Genomic DNA, 26,147 nt, shown 5'->3' with positions numbered 1-26,147 from the left:
AGTATCTGCAGGGCTACTACGAAACTCGAAGTTTCGTGAATAGTATAAGTGTCAGAGGACCGCACGACACGAACTTCGAGTTTCGTAGTAGCCCTGCTGTATTTACGAAGTCATACTGTATGCTGAAGATTAGCAGTGTGTTGCCAGTGACCTGTGGTTCTGAGGGGCGCGCCAAAGTTAAAAACGCCCAAAGCATAATTTTCGCAGGTCATATAATGTAGGTAATATTTGTCAGAATTCTTGTTTGTCACATGTTTTCCCACGGAAACTGTATTCTTGATTTTTTTAAATAAATGGTCACCTATAGAAAACTGTAGGTTAGGTTAGGTTTTGTTCTATAACAATTCTGAACAATTTTTGAATTCAGAGAGAAAAGGATTATGACAAACTTACATTCTGACTTTCAGCAATGCGAACCGATATGAACCCTTGGTCTTCCAGTTCGTAGTCGCCTCTCGAGATTTTTCTCCCCCAACAGTCTGTTCTTCGAGCGACGTGGGCCACCCATTGTCACTTCAACTAGTATATTTCTTCGAGCTATGTTGATGACTTTATTCTATTGCGCTAAAGAAATTTCCAGCAGCTTTTTCCATAACTTGTCCGTGACTGAATCTCTCGAATCTCTCCAAGAGACCAATAGTTTAGGACCAGCGTGTCAGGCCGGTTCATATCCCATCAGGCACATCGCTCGAAGAAGTGAAGACCACGAACCGGAAGACGAAGCGTTGGCAGGCTCACACTAGGTGGACTGACGACATCACCTTTGGCGTATCTAGTTATTTTTCTGGGCCAGGCCTGGATTTTTGTGTGAATATATCAGTATTATAGAATTTTAATCGGTAGCCCAACATCCTGGGTTGGGCACGGACCTCCGGCCCCTCTCTATTACGCCTATGGACATGAGAGTTGCGTTCAACCGGTGGATGCAAGTGGAAATTAAATTTGATGGTAAAAAAAATATGTTTGCAGGTGGTAGGACCTTGTGCAAGGTCCGCCCGGATTGCTACCACACCATCTTGCTCGCTAATCCTGTGCGTGAAGCAGCAGTGCTTGCACTGTTGTTTTGCCGAGGAGAGTAAGACAGCCGGTGAAATTACTGGCACTTGAGGTATCACATCTTGGGCCTCTCGGTTGGCAACGCTTCTGCAATACCCCTGGTGTTGCAGATGTTTATGGGCGGCGGTGATCTCTTACCATCAGGAGACCTTGCTCGTTTGCCATCCAGTCGAATATAAAAAAATGTTTTTTGTGCATAACTTTGTAACTTAAAGATTTTGTGATTAGCTACTTTTTATGAGGGTTCTGTGAGAGGCTACTTGGCGCTAGTATCGCGACGTCAGTTTGATAACTAAATAAAAAAAATAAAAAAAAAATAACTTTGACATTTGTTTGTGTTACGTTTGTGATTGGTTGAAAAGGACGAAATAGAAAATAGAAATAATTATTATTCACTTGAACAGCGGTTACAGAGATGTTCGGTTGGTACACATAAAAATGAGTAGAATGTTCACCAGCATGTGAATATAAAAGTTGAAATTTAATTTCATGCAATAATTAACGACTAAGAACCAAGTAGGCCAAGCAACTTATAACATTAAATAATTCATGGAGATAAGAATTATTAGCAGACACATTTATTTATTACTAGCTTTTGCCCGCGACTTCGTCCGCGTGGAATAGTAACTTTGGAAAGTATTTAATTTATTTAGGGTACCTATTCTGCCAATAATAGCACATAGAAACTTCTACGGTTTACTGATAATAACCTATTTAAATACATTGCTTCATATCTAACTAATTTTTTTTGTTCTTCCATTCTTTGGTAAAACATAAGTATTCTACCCTGCCAACACAAAAGGACTAATTCTTCATAGTGAGCTCTTGACATCTTACGTCCTTTATTGTAAGTTAGGAGGGTAGGATTATAATTAAGACGGCATTCTTACTAAGCATTGCTACACATATTTCCGATAAATTTACTTATATTAAATTTGTTTGGAATTTCTTACGAACTTTCATCCATAATTTTCAAGTAGGTATGAAAAATGTCGAAATTTGAAAAGAGCCGGAACGAATGTTTTTAGGGTTCCGTACCTCAAAGGGAAAAAATGAACTCTTATAGGATGACTTTGCTGTCCGTCCGTCGTCTGTCTGTCAAGACCCTTTATCCCGTAAACGTGCGGAGTATTTATCGAGTTGAAATTAAAACCCTAAACTCAAAAAAAGTTATAGGGTACTTCCGTCCGGCTGTCTAGAAACTTAAATAAAGAAGCTCTTATAGCAAATTTTATTCCCTTTATAGCAAAATAAGTAAGAAAATCTGAAAATCATAATTTTTCATGTCTGTCTGTCTATGTTAATAAGCCATGTAAATATGACCCCACATTGCGTACATTTTGCTTATGAGCTTGGCTCTGCTAACACTTGATATTCATAAATACCTATGCACGGAACCCTTGATGCGCGAGTTCGAGTCGATTTTAACCAGTTTTTTTTTGTTTTTATCGAATACCTAAACACAAAGATTAATCGATTTCCTCTGTGATAATGACGACGTTCCATATAATTTTTCATCCTATTTCATCCCCTCGCAGGTAAAATTTTCAAAAAACCCTTGAACAAATATCTATTTATTTTTCAAAGTGCCCAAATGCCATGTTTCATAAAGACCATCGATTATCTTCTACAATGTCGACCTTCATAGAAACTTTCCCCCCACACAGGAAGAATTTAAAAAATGCGCGAAAATATATCTATTTATCTCTTATCATGTGCCCAAATGCCAAGTTTCATAAAGAACCATCGATTTATCTTCGAAAATGACGATCTTACATATATAAACTTTCATCCCTATTCACCCCCAAACAAGAAGAATTTTAAAAAACGCTCGAACAATTATTTATCTCTTATCACGTGCCCAAATACCAAGTTTCATAAAGAAACATGGATTTATCTTCGATAATGACGACCTTCCATATGAGCTTTCATCCCTATTTCATCCCTCACAGGTCGAATTTTCAAAAAAAGCTAAAACACATACCGACTTATTTCTTATTAAGTGCCTAAATGCCAAGTTTCATGCGTTTATTTCCGACAGCGACGAACTTCCACCATATAAACTTTCACCCCCTATTTCAACCCCTTAAAGCCTTTTTTCGCAATAAAAGATAGCCTATGTTCTTTCCCATGGTCTATTTATCTCTGTACCAAATTTCATCCAAATCGGTTCAGCGGTTTTTGCGTGAAAGCGTAACAGACAGACAGACAGACAGAGTTACTTTCGCATTTATAATATTAATATATGGACTAACCATATTTTAAGGCCACACTAACATTTTATGGATAATCATCTGAAAATAAGCTATTATTATTATCATTATTATTATTATTATTTAGACATGTCACTCTTAATGCATTAGGATGCATATATTATTTAATCGATCAATTTCTTTTGGATAGGAATTTCCTTTATACAATAGAATCTTTTTATGAGTAACCATTTAAAAGTGCTCTAACAAATTGGTTATATTTCAAGTCAACAATATCTCGTGGAATATTGTTAAACGTAGAGCACCATTCGTTGAAAAAGGACGTAGGTACAGCAGGCCTACTACGAAACTCGAAGTTCGTGTCGTGCGGTCCCTCTGACACTTACCACAGTATAGCAAGTTTCCCTACAGTAATCCGACGGAGACGTCTAGACAGAGCAGAGCAGAGCACCTCTGACTTATTCCAAATTCATGTGCAAAATTACATTTGAAATTTACCACGAGCTTGCACAAACCAGCGAAGCAATTCAATGGTGTGTGTAAAGTTCCCAATCCGCACTGAGAGGAGGCCTGTGCCCAGCAGTGGGACGTATTATAGGCTGGGATGGATTTAACATTAATATTATTAATCTATTACTTTTTTTGAAGTAGTGAAAATATGTATGTGTCATTCGCCCTCAAAATCCTATGCAAACATGCAAAGTATCACTTGGCATAAAAGCCGTGAATGCAAATAAACCTGAAACCCATATTCACTAGGTAGGATTTCACGTTAAGTCGGGCATACATTGAAATCCAGGAGCTTGCAACTAAGCCTGTGAAGCGCGAACCCAAATATTTGCCGCCAAATAAAATAAATCGTGCTTTTAGCACCTCGCGCCCCTTGAGCCGAAAAATTAACATTAGTTTATGGCAACACTTATCAGGCCATCCCTTTCATTTGGGAGCGAAAGGGCGCGAATATTGGATAGGGACGAAAGAATGATGTTTATTTTTTTTACAGATGGATATTTTTTCGTTAGTGAAAACCTTTTTAACCCCCGACGTAAAGGAGGGGTGTTATAAGTTTGACCGCTATGTGTCTGTCTGTCTGTCTGTGGCACCGTAGCTCTTAAACGGGTGGACCGATTTGAATTCGGTTTTTTAAAATGAAAGCAGGTTTTCTAGCGATGATTCTTAGACATGTTTTATCAAAATCGGTTCAGCCGTTTTTGAGATATTGAACTTTGAAGTGACAAAGTCTGGAGTTTTCAACTTTTTGTTGGTTAGGTTATGATACTCTCTGAGCAAAGCCGCAAACGGGCGAACAGATAGACAGACAGACCGACTGTTTGTATTTGATAGTTTAAGTCCCGGGGAAGGACAAAGAGTGGTTTTTATACCGTAAAATTGCATAGTTCCCGCGGAATAGCGATAAACGAATTCTAAGTGGACGGAACCCTTAACCTAAATAACCATCTGTAGATCACAGTCCAAAAAAGTCGCCTTGATAGCATATCTAAAATACAAACTGAGACATGGATGCACAGAAAAACAAGAAAGAGACCAGCGCCGAAAAAGCCGTGGTGGCCTAGTGGTTTGACCTATCGCCTCTCAAACAGAAGGTCGTGGGTTCAAACCCCGGCTCGCACCTCTAAGCTTTTCGAAATTCATGTGCGGAATTACATTTGAAATTTACCACGAGCTTTGCGGTGAAGGAAAACATCGTGAGGAACCTGCACTAACCTGCGAAGCAATTCAATGGTGCGTGTGAAGTTCCCAATCCGCACTGGGCCCGCGTGGGAACTATGGCCCAAGCCCTCTTGTTCTGAGAGGAGGCCTGTGCCCAGCAGTAGAACGTATATAGGCTGGGATGATGGGATGATGAGTGGGAATCGAACCCAGGTCCTCAGCAATCCGTGCTGCGTGCTATAATACCCCTACACCACTGCTGGACAAAAAGACTCCAAAAAACCAATCATGTCTTACCTAATACCATTAATTACCTAAATTATAAATAAAATTAATCATTATGTACTTTGTCAAATCATGACCACTAATTTAATATCAAATAAACGGATACCTCACGTTATCAGATTTACCAGACTCGCACTAGATATAGAATAAAATACTTAAGTAATTGTTTTTGCATTTATCCGTACGTATTGTCAATTGTAAACCAATAATAATTAATCATAGTCAAGAAGATATTTCAACAACTGAAGGGCGAAAATAAACGGTCATTGACATAGTTTTGTCATTATTTTTAGAACTAACGTAATGTGATGAGTCAGAAAAAAGAAAAATCATCACTAAAAATATTTAAAACGTTATGTACATGCCATAAAACAAATGAAAAACACCAACAGCGTTATAATAGAAACAAAAATACTTGTTAGAAAAATAAAAATAAAACAAAAAAATTATAAATGAAAAACAACACGCTGCAAAAAGGTTTTATTAAAAAAAGTAGTTTTTACCTGTTTTGATTTGACACATTATAAACCACAAACAAAATTATAAATAATTAAGTAAACATGCACTATATCAATTAGCAAATTAGGTAAGTAATTTAATATTTGCAAATTAGCGAGGAAACATGCAAAAATTAAGCGCAGTCTAAAAAGCTTAGGTAGGTACTACAACTCAAAGCGAAGCGTCATTTTAGTTTTTTTTATTTATTTAATACACGTCAAAAATAACCTAAAAGAGATACTTACTAAATATCAATTAGCTATCTTCCAAATTTTTCAAAAAACATCGAAATGACAAGCAGGGCGTCCACAAAACGTCTCACACAGATTCGTACATTATAATACCAACACTTTTACAAAGGACCCACTCATTTCATTGATAAACTCACTGACAGATCCTTGCTTCGTCCTTAGATAAAATACAACGAACAGGTAAAAACTACGCTCTATTTCCCCATTTTCTTGTGTTTTTTATACATGTTGCCCAAAAAAAGCGCCGCTAAAGGTCGCCCGCGTGTTTTTTGCACCGATTTTCGAGGTGTGTTTTAATCAAATCGATACGAGACAAGAGAAACGACCTTTCTGCCCGGGCGACGGGCGCTACTGAATGCGAGTGCTGCCCTCTGCGATTAATTTATCGATGTTTTCTAAGTGACAGCTAGGACCTATTTATTCATCAATGCAGCTCGTCAGATTCCAAGTTTGAATTTAGGATGCGATTCTCTAGCGCTGGCTGAATGTAAAAATGGCGGCTTACCTGCCTATTATTACCTACTTACTTACCGTAAAACAAATACTATTAAAATTAGAACCTAAAGTGGTTCTATTTTATACTTTCTGATATATAATATAAATAATAATAATAATAATATAATAAAATCTTTATTCAATAAGACAAAATTGCACAAGAGAGGAATGAACAATTACAAAGAAAAAGACAACTTAGGTTAAACATAGCACAATTAAAAATTTGAATCCTGACTCACAAACTAGGCAAGGCCCGTATCTTGCAAGTCAGTGTTCGTCACGTATGCGAGCTAATAGAGTAAACTACGTATATCCAAGTAGCTACTAAGTAAACTGAAACATTTTTATTAAGAAAAGGAAAAATTAATAATTAATAAAATTATGTGTGTGTGTGTGTGTGTGTGTAAATGTGTGAGTGCGCGTGTGTGTGTGTATGTATCTATGGGTGTCGAAGTTTCTGAGTCTATATGGGTGACAGTATATGTGCAGGTACGTTAAAGAGAAATGTTGCTGTCTTAAGTCTTAAGTCAGAAGATACTCGGTATCATCATAATCGAGTTTTTGCAACCACTGTGAGACTTTCTTTTTCATTTGAAACCTACTTAATCTAATTATGTTTAAAACATTATTTATCTTATTATAAAGAAATGAGCTAGTGATTTGGAATTGTCTCGAAGAAAATTTAGTTTTATGGGGTATGGGAGGGCAAATTCTGTAGTGATTTCTTTTAGTAAGATCTGGTTGCCGTACTTGCGCGTGCCTGCGCAAAATGGAGCGGAGTATAAAGAGCTGTCTCACTGTCAACACTTTAGCGATATTGTACAGGTCTTTCGTTGGGAATCTAAAATTTTTGTAGTGTAAGACTTTGAGCACAGCTCTCTGAGCTCTCTCGACTTTAAGGAAATAAGTTTTAGCCGCACCACCCCATGCAGGCACACAGTAAGTCAAGACTGAGGTACAAAGTGCAGAATAGACAGTGTTTAGGGTTTCTGTGTCGGCAGATTGTCGAAGTGTTCTAAATATGTGAATAAGACGTCTGATTCGAGTGGCAAGCATGTCGACTTGTGGATACCAATTTAGGTTTCGGTCAAAATAGACACCAAGATATTTTATAATTTTAGTTTGCGCTATAGAAAGACATCTGCAGTTACCAGCATTGTTGCAATTTGCGTGAACCCTAATTTCATAGTTTGTAGGAGGTTGGGTATTGTTTTTAATGGAAAAGGGGATAAAAAATGATTTTGAGATATTGAGGGTTAGTAAGTTTTGCGTTAACCAATTGCTTACTATGGTCAAATTGTCCTCAGCCGTAGATTTGACGTCAGTCCAGCTCGAACCCTGAAAAACTAGTGCTGTATCATCAGCGTAGGTAAAAATTTTGCAGTTCGGAAGATTCAAGTCGCAGAGTTGGTTGATGTAGATTTGGAAGAGCGTTGGTCCAAGTATTGAGCCTTGAGGGACGCCGTACTCGATGGAAGCTTCGTCGCTTTGAAGTCCGTTAATTATGACTCTTTGTGAGCGGTTTCTTAGGTAGTCACGGAAAATATTTAGAGCAATACCTCTTACGCCGACGGAGTCAAGTTTAGACAGAAGGGCGGGAATATGTACAGTGTCAAAAGCCTTTTGCAAATCGAGGAAAACACCTATGCATTTAAGACCCTGATCAAGAGCAGATGTGATGTGAGAGGCAAGATCGACGACGGCGTCCTCGGTGGAAATTCCTGGTCGAAAACCGTATTGCTGAGCAGATACAATATTATTTTTATTCAAAAAATTTATTAGACGTCTGTTAAGAAGTTTCTCGAGTATTTTAGAAATAGTTGATAGGACGGAAATAGGTCTATAGTTTGATATTATACTACGATTACCATTCTTGTAGATTGGATGAACTAGGGCTTTTTTACAGGCGTTTGGAAATACACCTGTGCGGAAGGCTGTATTTGCAATGTGAGTTAAACTTGGAATTATGAAACTACGGATAGATTTCAAGATAGAGGGAGACAAGCCGTCCCATCCGGTGGCAGAATCGGACCGTATTCCCATAATAATGGATTCTATTTCTTTCTCATCGGTTTCGAGGATAACCATTGAATTGGGGTTATAGGTTTTCGGTAAGTATGATGCGATGCTTGCGTTTGCTATCGAATTCGACGTTAAATTTGAGGCTAGGTTTTTACCGATTTCAACGAAGTAATTATTTACACTGTCTAATGACTTACATGTGTTTTCTGTTAGTTTAAGTAATTCTAGAGGTGGGTTACGGGGTTTTTCTGTGTTTGTTATTTTCTTTATAGCTTTCCAAGTCGCTTTAACATCGTTTTTTGATTTCAATAAGATATTTTTCTCATGTGTTACTTTTAGTTTGCGCAGAAGGAGGTTACAAAAATTGCGGTAGCGTATGTACGTTGTCTTAATAATTTGATTGTTGGGGGCATTTTTAGAATCTTTATGCAGACGGTCTCTATTTCGAATACAGCGAAGTAATCCTGGAGTGATCCAGGGCTTGAGGATTCTCTGTTTCCTAGGTACTGGTATTAATATGGTATGCTTAGCGACGACGGAGGTTAAAATAGATATTAAACTATCGGTTGCGGAGTTTGCATCATCTATAAGCAGAATGTGAGAGAGATCAGTATCAGCCATTTCGAGTTGAATACTAGCGATGTCAATGGTTGACCTAAGTTTATTGTCATGATTTTTGTTGTGTTTCAGTTGAAGGCAGAGGAGAGTCGGCAGATGGTCAGTAATGTGGGATTCTATTACCAGAGTGGTAGCTGTAAATTTAGATTTAAGTAAAATATGATCGATGCACTTATTTAATCTAGTGGGGAAAACATGTGTTGGTGACAACGCGTGAGAGGCATTCAGAGTTAAATATTCATCAGAAAATCTATCTTCGTTTAAGGGTTTGATGTCAATGTTAAGATCACCTAAAAGAGCTATGTTATTATATGATTTTAAATTCGTAAGCGCATTGTTAAGGGTTTCAAGAAAAATTTCGAACTGATCCAGTAGGGTATAAGATGGAGACCTGTATACGGCTACTATAGCGATTTTATTATCTATGATACATATCAAGCTGTCAGCATATTTAAGATGAGGTTCTGAAATTGTATGTGTTAGAGAGGATTTTACGTAAATTGCTACACCAGCGTTTTGATTGGAGTGATTTGAAGTGGAGTAGGAAATATAACCATCCAAAAGGGGCAAGTTCACATGATTTTGAAGCCAGCATTCGGTCAAAACTAGAACGTCGCAAGAAACTTTCATCTCTAGGAGAAGAATTCTAAATTGGTCGAAATTTTTATTTATAGAGCGAATATTAAGCTGGAGTATGGTTAATCCATTATTTTGTGAAGTCCCTAACATAGTTCTGCAGCTCTCGGGGTTACATATATAAGAGTTGCAAGCATTAAGGGAATCCAATTCAGAATTAATATCAATTAAAGAGGTCATTTTTGAAATGTAATTTAGCAATACGGTTTTGTAGTAAGATTATGAGTTTTAAACTGAGACCACAATGCCTCCAACCCACAATGGGAGTATGTCCGAGTATCTGCAACACCTTCAAGAGCTGGCTAGATATTTGGATGTGTGTATTTGTGTATGTGTATATTTGGATGTGTTTGGTTTGTGTGTGTTTGGTTGTGTATTTGATTGCGTGTTTATGTTTGGATGTATGTATGTTTGTTTGTGTGAGAATTATACGTGTAACTTTGACATTAACAGAAGTTATTAGACAAAAATTATAAACGGATACGAATAACAGATGAATAGACACTATAAATAATAAAGGCACTAGAAACACAATAAAAGCACAGGATAGTCACATTTCCTTTTGAAGATCGCGCAGTGTCTGCTCCGATTTGACTACAATGTATTTGGCTCCTTGCTCTTTACGAAGGAAGACTTTACCGTTACTCGACCAACAAAACCTGAAATTATTTCGGTTTGAAAATTCTCGGGCCAGGAAAAATAATTTCTTGATTGAGCTAGGAAGATGTTCTGCGACGTAGATGGGTTGGCGAACTTTACTGAGCCCTATGTGAGAAGTGTTGAGACGGTCGTCCTTAGACCGGCCCTTATTGTAGGTTTTCGCTGCGGTGATTACTTTATTTTTAACATCAACCGAGTTGAACTCTACCACAATTGGTTTGATGGTGTCGGGTTTGCCTGGGACGCGGTAAATGTCACGTATTCCATTCGTGGATGTCGATAATACTTTGCCAAGGCTCGACACTATTTGGGTTAGGTCGGCCGCGGATTCGTTTTCAGTGGCCGGTACATTGCGTATCTCTACTGAGGAGCAGCGCGAGCTCAGCTGTAAATCTAGCACTTTTTTCTCAAGTTCCTCAATAGTGAATAGATATTCCTTCCTTTCCCGATGGAGTGTATCAATTTGCCTCTTAATTTCCTCGTACTGCTGGTTTATGAATGCGACGGACTTTTCGATTTCAAGATTTGTCTTTTGAATCGACATATTTTGTGCTTTGAGTTCGGAGATGTCAGCAGATAACTTGCACATTAGCACATTTTGTTCCTTAAGGACTTGCTTTAAATATTTGTCTTGCTCACTTTTCCAAGTAGTTAGGATTTCCTTTATTTCGTCCTTAAAGCGGTCCATTTCACCGCTTGGAGAACGTGCGGCGCTTGATTTTTTCGACATTATTTTATAGTGTTAATGCAAGCAAAGGCGAAGGCAGCAGAGATTAGTATGGAAAAAAAAGAGATAGAAGAAATTGCATTCGTAGAGCTCCGCGTATGTGCTACGCGACGCGTAGCTTGATGTAGCAGTTCGTAGCAGCCATGCAAGGTGTATTTATCTCGCTCTAAAACCCGCTAGGGGAGCACCTTATAGTCTTAATGTGTAGGAGTGACAAGGAGAGTCCGACAGTAAATAAAAACCAGGCACAGAAGACACGTTTGGTACAAGGAAGCAACTTTAACACAGGGGTCTATTTACACTGGATTCACTCTACTAGCTCGCGTGGACACGTCCGTTGTCCACGGCTTCTCGTGCCGAAATGATTACTTAAATGTTAATTGACGTATAATTATGAGTAGGAACCTGCAGCCATTAACTTTTGTGTTGATTGTTGAAATAACTACAATGAAATGAAATGTTATAGTTAGGTAAGTACCTACCTAGATCTAACTTTTGGAGTTGGACATTCTTTTTTTTACCGACTTCAAAGGAAGGCAGAGGTTCTATGATCGGCTGTAGGTATGTATTTTAATAGTTTCGCCATGTCTGTCTGTCTGTCTGTCTGTCCGTCCGCGGCTTTGCTCAGGGACTATCAATGCTTGAAAGCTGTAATTTTGCACGGATATATAAGTAAACTACGCCGCCAAAATGGTACAATTAAAAATTCAAAAATATTTTTTTTTTGGGTACCTCCCATAGACGTAATGTGGGGATGTTTTTTTTTTCTCATCCAACCCTATAGTGTGGGGTATCGTTGGATAGGTCTTGTTTGCGAAATATTCAACTTTAAAGTGCAAATTTTCATAAAAATCGAGCGTCCCCCCCCCCTCTAAAATCTAAACCGGTGAGTGGAAAATTTGAAAAAAATCAGGATGGTAGTAAGTATATCAAACTTTCAAGGAAAACTATAACGGCTAAGTTTGCTTGAGAATTATTAGTAGTTTATGAGTAAATAGCAGCCTAAGGTATAAAATATACCTAAACTTGGAAGATTCCGTATAAAATACGAAATCCTTAGAAAAATATTACTTATTTTTTTCGTAATGGCTACGGAACCCTATTTTGGGCGTGTCCGACACGCTCTTGGCCGGTTTTTTACCCTCCAAAACCTCAAAAATTAGGTATCGCTCGCATAAACCATTTGTAGTAGTAGTTAGTAGGTTTTTCAAAATATCATGGGGTGAAAACGAGCAGGCGGATCATTTGATAGAAAGCAATCACCGCTGCCCATGGACACCTATAACATAAATTGAATCACCGATGCGTTGCCAGCCCTCTGAAAAAATAGTAGGTAGGCTCGTTTTTTGAAGATCCCCAAGTTGCACCTAGTATATGGCCACTAAGTATTTGCATTTAATTTCCATTAAATCAGAAGATTTCAGACCGCAGTTTGAGTACTTAGAATTTACGTACCTAGATATTTATCTGAAATATTTACACGATTAACGAGATCTTATGAGTAAAATACATATAGTGTCACTATGTTGCACCATGAGCATGAGGCATACGAGTTCAAATACAGCATTCAATAATACGTCATGCATGTTTTGTTATTAAAATATTGATGTACATAATCTTTACATAATTAATAGTAAGTACTTATAAAGTTACTCTTTCATTTAAATATATTCTTGAACTGAATAATATTGCCTTTTCGAGTAAAAAGTTTTTTTTTTAATTCGGCTGTTTTGGCAAATGGTTGTACACTCTAATATGTCATTCCATAAACACTTTTCCGAAGCAAAGACCGTTTTAAAATTAACTGTTTTAATTCTATCCTGTTAGCGAGTGCTTTCGAAAGTTGTAATTCTGGTAATTCATATCGGGATTTTGGTCCTGAAATACTTAAAAGTTTTTTTTCTTATGGTAAAGGCGTCGATAAAAACAAAACCTTTTTATCGATTCAAAATATTTTATTCAACTTTTATAAAAGGTAACGGAATGTGAATAATTGAAGTCCGAATCTGGCATTCTTCCAAGTCTATGGCTCGTCCTGGAAAATATTTTTTATTTATTGAATGCACTAGGAATTAAAACAGAATTTACAATATGTGCAACCAGAATCGTAGCGAGCGATTTACAAGCTTTTATTTAACTTGCCATGAGGCCGGTATTACCTAACGTTTTGACAGTCGCGATCGCAATCAAATGACAGTTTTTGTATGCGAAATCTGTCATTTGATTGAGATCGCGTGCGCCAATAACGTTAGGCAATAGGTACAGCCTCTGTTCATTGGTTGTTGATGGGTCAATGCAAGTTCATTTTGACGCACTTCCAGCAGTCGGATTTAGAGTTGTGGATAACGCTCATTTCGAGTAAAGACTCGAACTCATAAGACTCCAGAGTCTTAAAGACTCAACTATAACAACAACAAGAACAAGGGATATTATTGGGGACCGCATGCAAATAAAACCCCTTTGACATTATCATAAGGTATATTTTGAAATGTATTACCTAAAATTATAACTTATATTTTATATAATACCTATAGGTATGGCCGAGGGCGCTGCAATTTATTTAAAATTATATTTACAACATCGAATTATCTATTATCTATTGAGAGAAGTTAACAGGTATTTTGTTACAAGACTGTGGCACAGGTGGGTTATGTTTTTGGTTATTTTTTTAAATAACTTAAATTTGCATGCATTCCACTTATACATATGCAACTCATATAATATAAGGAATCAATTCAATCGTTTTAAATTCTTGACGTTTATAATCTTCCATAAAAATATACCTACATAAATATTAAATGAAATATTATTTCACCATTAAAAAAAAATTACAACCACCAATGTCGCATGAATAAATATACTCTGGCATAAGAAAGAGGAGCCTTGGAACAGTCCTTGATTCAGGCCTGTTTTTAAACCCTTGTTCCTCGTACATAACCATGTTACATAACCAGCACTGGTAGGGGCCGAATTTTTTCGCAACTTAATTAGTTTCAGACCCTAGGAAGTGCAAAATTCTAACTTCGTATCTTGCTGACGCTTATATTATTCAACACGAGAGTGAGAGGGACGCTACGATACGAACTTAGATTTTCGAGTTTCATAGTAACCCCCCCTGATATTTTGACGCCCGCTGCCGCTCGCTCGGCTCGCGCGTCGTCCTCACAATTGTACCTAACACTACCTCGCTTCGCTCGTCGTCGTACTTAATTTTCCGGAACCTAAATTGACAGTAAATGTGACCAATTAATTACATTACCGAAATATCTTTGAAGTAAGTAGGAAATATTTGGCCCCTTCCTGTGCTGGTTATGTAAGATGGTTACGTACGGGGAACATGGTTTTTTAAAGCTAGAATAGAAAGCTAGGAAAAACACGAAGCCAAAATTGCTAGCTTGCTGCCGCATTATCACTAGCTTGAATACGTTTTTGTTAACAACTTAATTTTTAATAGAAGCTTTTTCGCCGACTGTACTTTTTATTGACTACAATGCATTGCCATCCAAACTGCATAACCATACCAAGTTTCAAGTCGATGCCGTTAACCGTTGCAGAGTTCCATCCTGCGGAGACGATCCTAGCTGGACCACCAGAATTTGACTATCAGATTAATTGTCACCGGAGCTCAATCGGATACTACGAAGTGGTCGAAAAACGATTTGTAAATTTTGAAACTACAGTAAACTTACGCATGGACGTTACAAATTAAATAAAAGCTTGTAAAACCTTGTGTCTACCGGACATTTTTCAGTGATTTTTACACACATTTAAGAGCCAGAAAATATTACTATTTAACCAATTAAATTGCTTTCCACATACATTATACAATATAAAAGCATAAAAGCATAGCTAGCTTCTAGCGACACTCATTAGTGTAAAATTTAAAGACACAACTCTGATAAAAAACACTATTATAACCCTGGAGACTAATTTTGAACTAACTGTACTGTGTAAATTAGATTTTTTATTGTTAAAAATAATTACATTTTCAATAAATATCGGAAATATATTTTCTCTTTTTCTTTAATTGAATAAAAAATGAGATAGTAATTTTTAACTGTAGATTGCATACTGACTTTATACTGTGTTTTTGTGCCTTTGTGCAACGCGTTTTTTCTTTTCACAGTATCGCTACAAAAGCGTCGAAAAACGCGGTGCTAAGGCCCTTTAGGGTACGCCCCCACCGGCCTACAGAACCACACCGTTAACACGTACACTAATGTCTTTGGGAGCACACTATCATACCATGTTGCGGCCATTGTCGCCCGCTATCCGACTCACGATCTGAAAAAAAAAGATCACAGTTTTTTTTTAATTTATAGAATTTGCGTTAAGAGCAAAAGACACTATACTTGAAAGGCTTAGGCACAAAACAGATAGGTACAGAAGTGTTAAGTACGTTGCTGTAAAACGACAAAGTACAAAAGTATGCAGCTACTTTTGACGCTGACCGTACAAGCGGCATATCGCTCAAGAGCTGATGAGATGATGATGATGATGATTGACATTAAAAAAGTCGATCTTTTTTTACTTACCCCACTTATAATAGGCAGATTGAGCAGCGACCCCAATACTGGGACCATTCTGAGGAAATTGACCGCTGCTGGCAAGAAACCCCTGGAAGCGAAGAAGAAAACATTTAAAAAATTAGAAAAAACCACTCAAGAGCGAGTCGGACTTTGTAGGTTATTATGAACCAGTGTTAGTAATTTTAGATGGTTTATTGACATAGACGAAAATAGTAGATTATAAAACAAGTGCATAAAACGAGCCATTTTACCCAAGAATTTCACAGCCACCCGAGCCGGTACGGCGAGGCGATAGACACGTCGTCGTCGAGGGGAAATGGGTTTAATGCTCGCTTTTTTAGTTTTATTAATTTACTAGCTTTTGTCCGCGGCTTCGCCCGCGTGGAATTCGGTTATCGCGCGCTGTGCCATCAGGAACTGTGCATTTTTCCGGGATAAAAAGTAGCCTATGTCACAGCCACACACACACCACTATGATACACACCAGCACCACACACATAAATCTGGCACATACATTTTCTCTATGCCAAAAATCGTGCCGATCCGTTTCGACGTGGAAGACGGACAAACATACAAACACACTTTCGCATTTATAATATTAGTATGGATTTTGATTGATTTTTAGTTTTATGTAAATTAAAAATTATTAAAAAAATATGTAGAAACTTTGTTTGTGGCTGTGGTCTTAGACGAAGATTTTACTTCATGCACAAGAACATGAAAAGTCATTTTATGTCGCCTAGATGCATCATAAACACAAACTTTACGCGCATGAGAAGTGAAAATTATGTTTTTGAGATTTTTCTTATTGATTGTGCTATAAGAGCTACCTTCATACAAAATTTTAAATTTCTAGGACAGCCCATGAATTTTTCGGTTAAGGCAATCTGCAGAAAACATCTTTTTTAGTGACCTTATCTTTTGATTGCATTGACTTAGAAGTTAATTTTTTTTTAACAGCTTCAAGGGACTGTAGACCCATAGACTTAGCTGAATATATGGTTTCAATTTCAACTGGGTACCTCCACGCGTTCCCGAGATAAAGGGTCTTGACAGGCAAACGGACGGACAACAAAGTGATCCCATAAAGTTCCGTTTCCACCAGAGATGTGCTGTGCGAGGATAGGTAAATGAAGCGTTTCTATTGGTTCATGAAAAACACATTCTTCGCAACGCATCCTCCCTCACACATCTCTGGTGGAAATCCAGCCTAAATCAATTACTAACCTGAACAGCAGCAAGAACCCATAGATCTCAGCGATCATGCCAAACATAGGCCAGCCGAGGAGTACTATGGTGATGCCCCCGAAGAATGCCACGGACGCCTTGATCTTGTGCCGCTGGAAGAAGAAGAAGAATGTCCGCTGCAGCCCTATCACGCAGGCCAGCCCGCTGATGAAGAGGATCTATAAAAAGTTCACCAAACCATATTGTATACCTATGCATTTCTGATCCTATTATAATCATTAAAAAAATTATACTTTTGAGGTGAATGTGTAACAAGCGGCATTAGACAATACCTCTGGACACAGCACTCACATTGCCAATGGCCAGTAGACCCTTGTCGAAAAGCAGCAACACACCCAGGAAGAGGAATGTCATGCCGAACCCAGCCAGCCCCACACCGATTTCTAAAAAAGTTATAAAGAATTATTGTCACAGTTATAGTCCGCGCGACGGTTTAAGATGCCTCGAGAAAAGTGGAAGGGGCATGCGCAGTAGTCATTTCTTTGGTCTGTTTGGCGGGGGCATAGGAGTGAAGGGCGGGTGGGCGTCGACGCCGACACGTTATTGCTTGATCAGTGGCTCCACAGCCCGCGCTCCGTTTATAAATAAATAAATATCACGGGACAATTCACACCAATTGACCTAGTCCCAAAGTAAGCTTAGCAAAGCTTGTGTTATGGGTACTAAGCAACGGATAAATATAATTATATAGATAGATACATACTTAAATACATAGTAAACACCCAAGACCCGAGAACAAACATTCATATTTTTCATACAAATTTCTGCCCTGACACGGAAATCGAACCCGTGACCTCAAGCTTCATAGTCAGGTTCTCTAACCACTAGACCATCTGGTCGTTTATGCGTCTCGTGTTCCCTTACGTAGGTACCGTCCCGCACAAATTGTTTACTTAATTAATTGTACTTTCAATTATGTAGTGGAAAAAATGACGACAAATAAAGTTTTAACTAGGCAAGCCAGAAAAATGATTTACGACGTGATATCAACGTGAGCGTTATATGGAAAAAAGAAACAACTAAAATCGTGGGTAATTTACCCACCCTCCTCCTCCTCCTTTAATTTAAAGGAGGTAAAAAATACAACAGCAGCCACCACATTATCATTACAGGAAAATGTGGCAACACCTATCCAACATTTACGCCTGATTACAAGAACTTTCTTCAATATTGCATGATAATAATAACATAGTATCAACATTGCTGGATGACTAATTTTTTACCCTCTTATTAAATTCAATGTTATTATTACATTACATATCTTATTAAATTACATCTGAACATGAAATTACCGTGAGACTCACTCATATTAAATATAATGACCCGGATAACTCACGTCTTAAATCGAGTTTAGCTCGACATGTTTCGGGCTAATCCGTAGCCCTTCGTCTTCGGAGCAACGCGACTCAGCAGCTGCTGCAACACGCGCACTGCGCGCCGCCGCTCTGCTCGCGCGACTACCCGACGAAACTGACACCGGCACACAACTACCCGCGTTTTCATCATCATTACAACTACGGATAGGGCTACGGATTAGCCCGAAACATGTCGAGCTAAACTCGATTTAAGACGTGAGTTATCCGGGTCATTATATTTAATATAAATTACATCTACCTAAAATTTACTTATGTTCTTTAATTCTTCTGATATATTATTTTGTTAAAAGATTTTGTGTGCGATTGTACTCCCACCAGTTTCCCTGAGCCATCTTAAGCCGCCGCGCGGACTAAACAGTAGGTATAGTTCAGGAAACATGAATTGACCATCTGTAATCTTCACTAAGGTCTTTTTGTCAATATCAAACAAAAAATTTAAAAATGTGTTCCATATCTTTACCAAAAGTTAAGAATACAGAAATTTGAAATTTAAATGCTATTACAAATAGGTCTTAGTTTAAATACATATTTACAAAAATTAAAAACATGCATTATTTTAAAAACAATCATTTATTTTGGTCTGTGTTACTTATTAACATTAACTTTTTATTTTATTATATTTTTACATCATCAAGCACATTGAAAAGGAAAATTAAACACAAAACAAAACAACATAATATTAGCCATGAAGTAAGCTTACAAATTGCAAAAGATTGGTATAATTATTACATTACCTAGTCAACATTTTGTATAGAAAGCATCAAACTGGTAATGAGTTTCATACCCTAAATAAAGATAATTCATAACCAGGTTTGACAGTTATTTATGTTCGATAAGTACCAGAGAATAACTAATTAAATGAACAAATACTTGTAAAAATTCTTTTACAAATTAGAGCAGTTGGTGAGCATATTTTAAAGTTACTTGTAAGAGATGTGTACTCACTTTGAACATCTGTTATCTCAATCATGGTGATTAATGCTAAATTGTTATAGTTTCACTAATTATCGTATCTTCCTAATGAGCTTATAAATTAATTAATTTAATCGACAACAAACTCATAACCTATTACTCCACGTCATTTTTGCAATCGAATTTTGGGCTGTCACTGTCAAAAATAGCTGCGTTTGAATTTGAATTATTAAATTTGACTGCGCAGCAACGCTAAACATGAACGCAGCCATTTTATATTTTTAAGGTGGCACTTTCGAATGTTGTTGCCAGCACAGTAAAAAACCATTTGTCTTGGGTAAAATCCGAAAGATACCGCATACTGTAATATATTATTCTTTCATCCACCACGAGAAATTGCAACAATAAAATGTTTTTTATTAATTTAAGTACATTTATTTATACTTTTATAGAATTTTAGTATATATTGAAAATAATTCATTGTTTAAATCAGGTAGTCTGGTTTATTACCATGCAACACTCCACTTAACCTGCAATCAATCAATGGAAACCGCGTCTCTTGGTTCTATTACTTTGAATTTTAACTAAAATACTGATAAGTTTATCATCATTTGAAGACGCATTATATTCGAAACAGATTAAGTGATCGTTGGTTAATGTGCTAGAGACAGTAATTGAAGCTAAAAGTTGTTACTTTCAGTATTATCGTGTGATTTGTATAGCGTTTGTTACGTGGAGGAATCCTTGAGATTTCTCATTTGTTTTCCGTGTTTCTGTGAATAATGGTGCGCGGTACAGGTAGAGGAGGACGCGGCATGCCGGGCCGTGGCGGCATGGGACGCCCGCCCTTCAACAGACCTCGAGTTTTGCTGCTACGTCCTCCTTTCGATTTGGTGATGGCTGAACCCGCGTTCCCGAGATGCAAACCCGCTCCGGACGATACTGCTCTCACACAGGTAAGTTTTTATCATTTTATTGTTATTCCTACTAATAAGTGAAATTATATTTAATTTCATCGTTAACAAATCAATGGCCTTAATTTACTAACTCGCCTGCAACTTTGCAATTTCGTGCAATTAAAAGTGGCCTACGTCAATCTGGAATAGTGTAGCTTACGTCTGCGACATCGCCTTCATTGCAGAACTGTATCCCATCGGAATTCCGGAAAATTCGTCCATGTATAGTCAACCAAGAAATTGGTTTACCACCCTAAGGTTTAATGTCATTTGTAGCTCTTAAGACGAGTAAGCCTTTTTTCACTCACAAGTCAAATTCAAATGATTTATTCAGTAAATAGGCCGCAATGGGCACTTTTACACTTCATTTTTTAAACTACCAGCGCTTTCGGAAAGACCATCTTTGCCAAGAAGAATGCACCGCAAGAAACTTGGCAGAAAGTCATTTTTTCATAATAATATAATTACAAATAAAATACTTAAGAGTCCGCAGCAAGCTTGATTCTCCATACAAATCGTAGTTACGTCCTTATTTTAAAATAACAAGTAGCATCATCATGATTTTTTGTAAATACAATGAGATAAGGCATATCTAGGCCTGAAATTAGTTTATGACTCTTGAAATGGTATTACAAAGAAAATAGAACGAGTACAAGTTTTGCATTTTAAGAGCCAAAAACCCTGTGCAGTTCGGTTAAATACTACGGCCAAAATATAGTTCAGATTGAAGTCAAAACCTATTTCCGGCATCGACTAAACTATGTAGTTTCATAAGAAAAAGCATTTTTCCGAAATGATTTTGTGGTTTTCAAATGAGAACGAAACTACGAAAATCAGTAAAAAAACTATACATTTTTTATGCGAATCTGCAGCGAATCACTCTAGCGCGGGGGAACGGTACGGGGGAGGGCGGTACGCGCCGCCCTTTGTCCTTGGTTTACGCTGGCCCTGCGTGTGCGTGCGTCGCTCGTTAGTAGTGACTCGTCAGCTGTGCGCGAGAGTTACGTAATATTATTTTGGTGAATTCTCTTCGTATCATAAACGCGATCTAACTACTTACGACTTGGACTGATAACGGATTTGATATTTCTTGGTGATACTGGTGGTGTGTGTGCACATACTGTTCGACGACCTTGGCTTTCTTATATGGACTTTGCATTTTTATGTTACAAAAATGGATAAACAGGGTAAGTACCTACCTAGATGCATTTTAGTCAATATTACCAAGTACTTATAAAAAATGGGTCCATATATCGGCTCGCATACTGACAAACGATGATTTGGACAAAAAATAATTATGGTTTTACTAGAAAAGAGAAAAGAGTACCTATGCGAACTATGGCGCTCCCATAAAAAATAATTATTAATGTTCTTGTTTCCAGAAGTGAAAAGATCATCGAAGACAAGATTATGGTTATCGGCTCGTAGGAAAAAAAAAGGACCGGCTCGTCATAAAAAAGAAAACATTAATCCTAATAGGTAAGTTATAACTAGGACAGTAGCGTAAGATTTTTCTTCCTTGTCCTCTATTACAAGCTTTTATTTAGTTTCACCTGTCCCGATATTTGTCTGTAATCAAATCTTGCATTCGACCAACTTCTAGCAGTCGGATTGACTTGAAATTTTGCATAATTATGTAAATTGCGTGACAATACAATAATCTGGTAGCTGACATCCTGGTAGTCCGGCCAGAATCGTCTCCGAAGGACGGAACTCTTCAACTGTTACAATGTTATCGACTTGTTTTTGGTATAGGTACAAAATAAATGTAGTTTGGGTAACAATGCTAGTAAAGTCGACAAAAAGTACAGTCAGCAAAAAAGCTTGTATTAAAAATGAATTTTCGTACTCGTACCTTTATTTATTATTTTTGTACGACGTAGGTACACCACACAAACTTGTTATTTCACTTATACAGGTCATAGCACTGTAATAGCACATTGTGTATTAGGGCGGTAAGTAAGGTATTACGAACGAAGTATTACCTCTGGTAGTCTCTGTTATTACTTTGACTAATGGCGACTGACGTCATTTCACCATGTATGTATTTTTCACATGTGCAGTACGCTTGGCACCGGAGAGCATGCCAGTGAGCAGTCTGATAGTGATAACAATACCGATCCTCCACCTCAACCTCTAAATTTAAGCAGGTTAGTGTTTTTATTATTATTTTTACTAGTTTACAATCTTTTATTTAACTTGCAATGTATGTACCTATGTACTCGTATGTATGTATGTGAGGCTCAAATCCTGCGAGTTGAATTTGACTCAGTTTCAGTGGTCGAATTGACTTGAAATTTGGTATACTTATGTGAATTGCGTGACAATACAATAATCTGGTAGCTGACATCCTGGTAGTCCGGCCAGGATCGTCTCCGCAGGACGGAATTCTTCAACGGTTAATGGCATCGACTTGAAATTTCGTATGATGTAGTTTAATAGGTAACAATGCTAGTAAAGTCGACAAAAAGTACAGTCAGCAAAAAAAAAGCTTGAACAGATTTTTTTTTTACCAAAAACTTATTTCACAGCTACTTACGTTTTTCACTTGTAGTTTTTTTTTCGCTCTTGACTGCAACTGCACTGAGACTAGTACCTACTCGTACCTATATTGACACGGCTATTAAAGATGATTTCAGTTTATTATCTTGATCGATGTACACCGCACTTCTGTTATTTCACTTATACAGGTCATAGCACTATAATATCCCATTGTTCATTAAGGGCGATAAGTAAGGTATTACGAACGAAGTATTACCTCTGGTAGTCTCTGTTATTACTTTGACTAATGGCGACTGACGTCATTTCACTATGTATGTATTTTTTACATGTGCAGTACGCTTGGCACCGGAGAGCATGCCAGTGAGCAGTCTGATAGTGATAACAATACCGATCCTCCGCCAATTTCAAAATTTTAGCAGGTTGGTGTTTTTATTATTATTTTTACAAGCTTTTACCTTGCAATAGTTGCAATGTATGTACCTATGAATGTATGTGCAGGTAAAATCTTGCGAGTTGAATTTGACCCACTTCTTCCACATTTGGTACGGAAAAGTAGTTTGGATGAAAATGCAAGTACAGTCAGCAAAAAGCTTGTATTAAAAATGTAGTCGCGCGCACAATATGGCACCGAAAATCGAAACGTATTTTTTGCATAGCGTCACCGGCGTTAGAAGTTTTCTGTAGTAGTGTACGCCTCATAATGCAGTATCAAATATTTTTATTTCACCGTATACTCTGATTTAACCTTGCATGGTATAAATATAACGTAACTTTTTTTTTCCTTTCAGAAATTTGAGTCCGAGTACTCCGTCCTCGACACCATCATTACAAATTGAACTTGATCATGATAGCAATGAGGAAGTCGTACGTAAAATGACAGGTCGACGAATTTTCAATGTTCAATATTTATTTGAACAAATGAAGGCTGTGGATCATAGTCCATTTAATTGCAGCTTTAAAGATATGGATTTTGTGAAGGAGTCGAGAATCGGATTCCAGTCAACTTTTCTTTTCAAATGCAAAATGTGTGGCAAAAAGAAGCATTTAATAATGAAAAACTAGAGTCTAAAATTAATAAAAATGTTGTTCAAGCAGTCGTATGTTCGGGTAGTGGCTTTTCCCAATTAGATGAGCTTTGCGCTCATTTAGATATGCCATGTATAGCGGAGAAAACATTTGGGAAAGAGAATTTGTTGCTTGGGGATGTTTTAAAAGATATCTCTTTGAAGAGCATGTTTGAGGCAGGACTCGAAGAAAAACAAATGGCAATTGAAAAAGGAAACGTAGACGCTGATGGCGTTCCCTACATCACAGTAGTAGCGGACGCATCGTGGGGAAAAAGATCATATCGTACCAGCAATTATAATTCATTATCCGGGGTAGCGTGCATTATTGGGTATGAAACTAAAAAGGTTCTCTTTTTAGGAATACGGAATTCTTATTGCTCTGTATGCGCTGTTGCAAGTAATAAAAAGATTGAGGTCAAGAAACATAAATGTTTTAAAAACTGGTCTGGTAGCTCCACAGCAATGGAAGCCGACGGTGTAGTAGAAGGTTTTAAATGCAGCATAAATATGCATGGCTTGAAATACACCAAACTTATTGGTGATGGCGATAGCAGTGTCATGAGTGCTTTAAACGAAGCATTGCCATATGGCCACTCCACTGCTATACACAAAATAGAATGCAGTAATCATTTATTACGAAATTATTGCACTAAATTGAGAAATTTGACAAAAAAAACTGAAAATAAACAAGGACCTGTCCCTATTATCATGAGGAAATGCCTAAATGATAACATATTGCGACTACGAAAGGCAATTAAAGGAGCAATAGACTTTTCTTCGAAAATGGAAGGGAAAACTTTTACTGAGAAAGTAAATGAATTAAAAAAAGACCTACGAAACGGGCCTTGCCACGTTTTTGGTGAGCATGCCAACTGCAAAACATATTTTTGTAATGGCCCGAAACCAGGCGAAGAAAACTTCATAGGCCAAATGAAAGATTGTGGCTTGTGGTATGACATATACACCGCTATAAGTCCTATTTTAAACAATGCCGAAAGTCTCCTTATGGGGCAAACAAACAATATTGTTGAGCAGTTTAATGCACTAATCGCAAAATTTATAGGAGGCAAACGAATAAATTACTCCCTTCGTGGATCTTATGAGTCCCGTTGCTACGCAGCTGCTACAAAAGAAACACCGGGAGTCTTGTAGCAACCATGAGTAAAGTATTAACAAAAAATGAAGAACTGGGGACTTACACGCAGAAGTATGAGAAGAGGCAGGCAGAAAAGGCGAAAAGAAAATCAAGCCAAGACAAAAAATCAAAACGAAGAAAACGTATCGCAGGACCCGATGAACATTACGGTGATATCGAAAAAGAACCAGATATGGAAGTTGAGCACTACGAAAAAAGAAAACAAGCACTCTTAGCAGACTTTTCAAAAAGTAAAATAGAACTTGAAAATATCCAAAAAGATACCGTTGGGCAGGCAACGAACCCTGAATGGATCAAACAACGAAAAATACGCCTTACTGCGTCAGTGTTTGGTCAAATATGTAAGAGAAGAGCTGCCACGTCGTGTAAAAATATTATAAAAACACTCTTATATAGCAATTTTAAAGGTAGCGATGCTACTAGATACGGCAATGAGAATGAGCCCATCGCTTTAAAAGAGACTGAAGCTGCACTAGGAGTGCAAGTATCACCTTGTGGGTTATACATCCTCGAGGAACACCAGTATTTAGGCGCGAGTCCCGACGGAGTCATAGACGAAGAAACAATTGTGGAGATCAAATGCCCAGCTTCGGCGGCAAATATGACGCCAACAGAAGCTATTTTAAAGAAAAAAATTACTTTCTGTGTGTTGGACGAAAGTGATCCTCAGAAAATAAAACTGAAGCAAAATCACAACTACTTTTATCAAGTACAAGGTCAGTTAAATATTACAAAAAAAAGATACTGTATCTTCGTGGTGTGGACTCCAAAAGGCATATTATTCGAAAAAATCGAAAAGGATACAGGATTCTGGGAGAGCATATTAAATAAATTGAGAAAATTTTACATGGAATGCATACTACCTGAAATTATAGATCCGCGTCTACCTAGAAAGTTACCGATACGAGAGAGTTCTTAAAAATAAGCGAATTTTCATACTTGTATGTATTAAAAAATAAAACACAATATTGTATGACTTTTTTTATTTTATTCAATACACCCAATCTTCAATGTGTCCAATCAAGTTGATGTTGTAGTCTATAGATATTATACTTTTCACTTCTCATGCTCGTAAAGTTCGTTTTATGCTGAGATTAAGCGACATAAAATGACTTTTTTGCTCTAGTGCATAAAATAAAATCTTTGTCTAAGACCAAGCTAATCAGGTGTCAACCAGCCACAAACAGAAAGTTTTTAACTTTTTTATTTATTTATATAAAAACTAAAAATTAACTGCAAATCAATCAATAATAAATCAATAAAAATAAA

The 26,147-nt window shown here is 37.3% G+C and overlaps 2 protein-coding genes across 3 annotated transcripts in view; one reads left to right on the top strand and one right to left on the bottom strand.

The window, feature by feature from the left end:
• Window positions 1-13,083: 13,083 nt before the first annotated feature.
• On the bottom strand, window positions 13,084-19,479 carry LOC141442579 (vesicle transport protein GOT1B). Of its 2 annotated transcripts, none has more exons than XM_074107596.1 (6): window positions 19,231-19,258; window positions 17,201-17,292; window positions 16,889-17,067; window positions 15,668-15,749; window positions 15,378-15,416; window positions 13,084-13,167 (listed from the first exon to the last, which is right to left on the bottom strand). In XM_074107596.1, exons 1-6 carry the CDS (start codon window positions 19,253-19,255, stop codon window positions 13,156-13,158), a joined length of 429 nt encoding a protein of 142 aa, XP_073963697.1. In that variant the 5' UTR covers window positions 19,256-19,258; the 3' UTR covers window positions 13,084-13,155. The 2 variants fall into 2 exon arrangements, with proteins under 2 accessions (XP_073963697.1, XP_073963696.1); XM_074107595.1 differs by having other exon boundaries at window positions 13,106-13,167; window positions 15,348-15,416; window positions 19,231-19,479.
• A 242-nt stretch (window positions 19,480-19,721) lies between these two features.
• The window catches only part of LOC141442578 (interleukin enhancer-binding factor 2 homolog), a 26,733-nt gene continuing 20,307 nt past the window's right edge, over window positions 19,722-26,147 (top strand). Inside the window, exon 1 of the mRNA XM_074107594.1 lies at window positions 19,722-20,153. Within this exon, the coding sequence (XP_073963695.1) occupies window positions 19,980-20,153 (174 nt within the window). The 5' untranslated portion in view covers window positions 19,722-19,979. The remainder of the gene's footprint in view (window positions 20,154-26,147) is intronic.

This window comes from Choristoneura fumiferana, chromosome 26 (assembly GCF_025370935.1).
Source record: "Choristoneura fumiferana chromosome 26, NRCan_CFum_1, whole genome shotgun sequence".
NCBI classification, from domain to species: Eukaryota; Metazoa; Arthropoda; class Insecta; order Lepidoptera; family Tortricidae; genus Choristoneura; species Choristoneura fumiferana.
This window is presented reverse-complemented; position numbering and strand designations above follow the sequence as displayed.

Excerpts from the sequence above, each read along its gene's own strand:
- LOC141442579 (XM_074107596.1), bottom strand. The coding sequence starts at position 19,255 with ATGATTGAGATAACAGATGTTCAAA. Across the intron at positions 17,068-17,200 it reads GTCTACTGGCCATTGGCAAT|ATCCTCTTCATCAGCGGGCT; the intron begins GTGAGTGCTGTG and ends AACTTTTTATAG. Across the intron at positions 15,750-16,888 it reads GGGTTCTTGCTGCTGTTCAG|GGGTTTCTTGCCAGCAGCGG; the intron begins GTTAGTAATTGA and ends CTTCGCTTCCAG.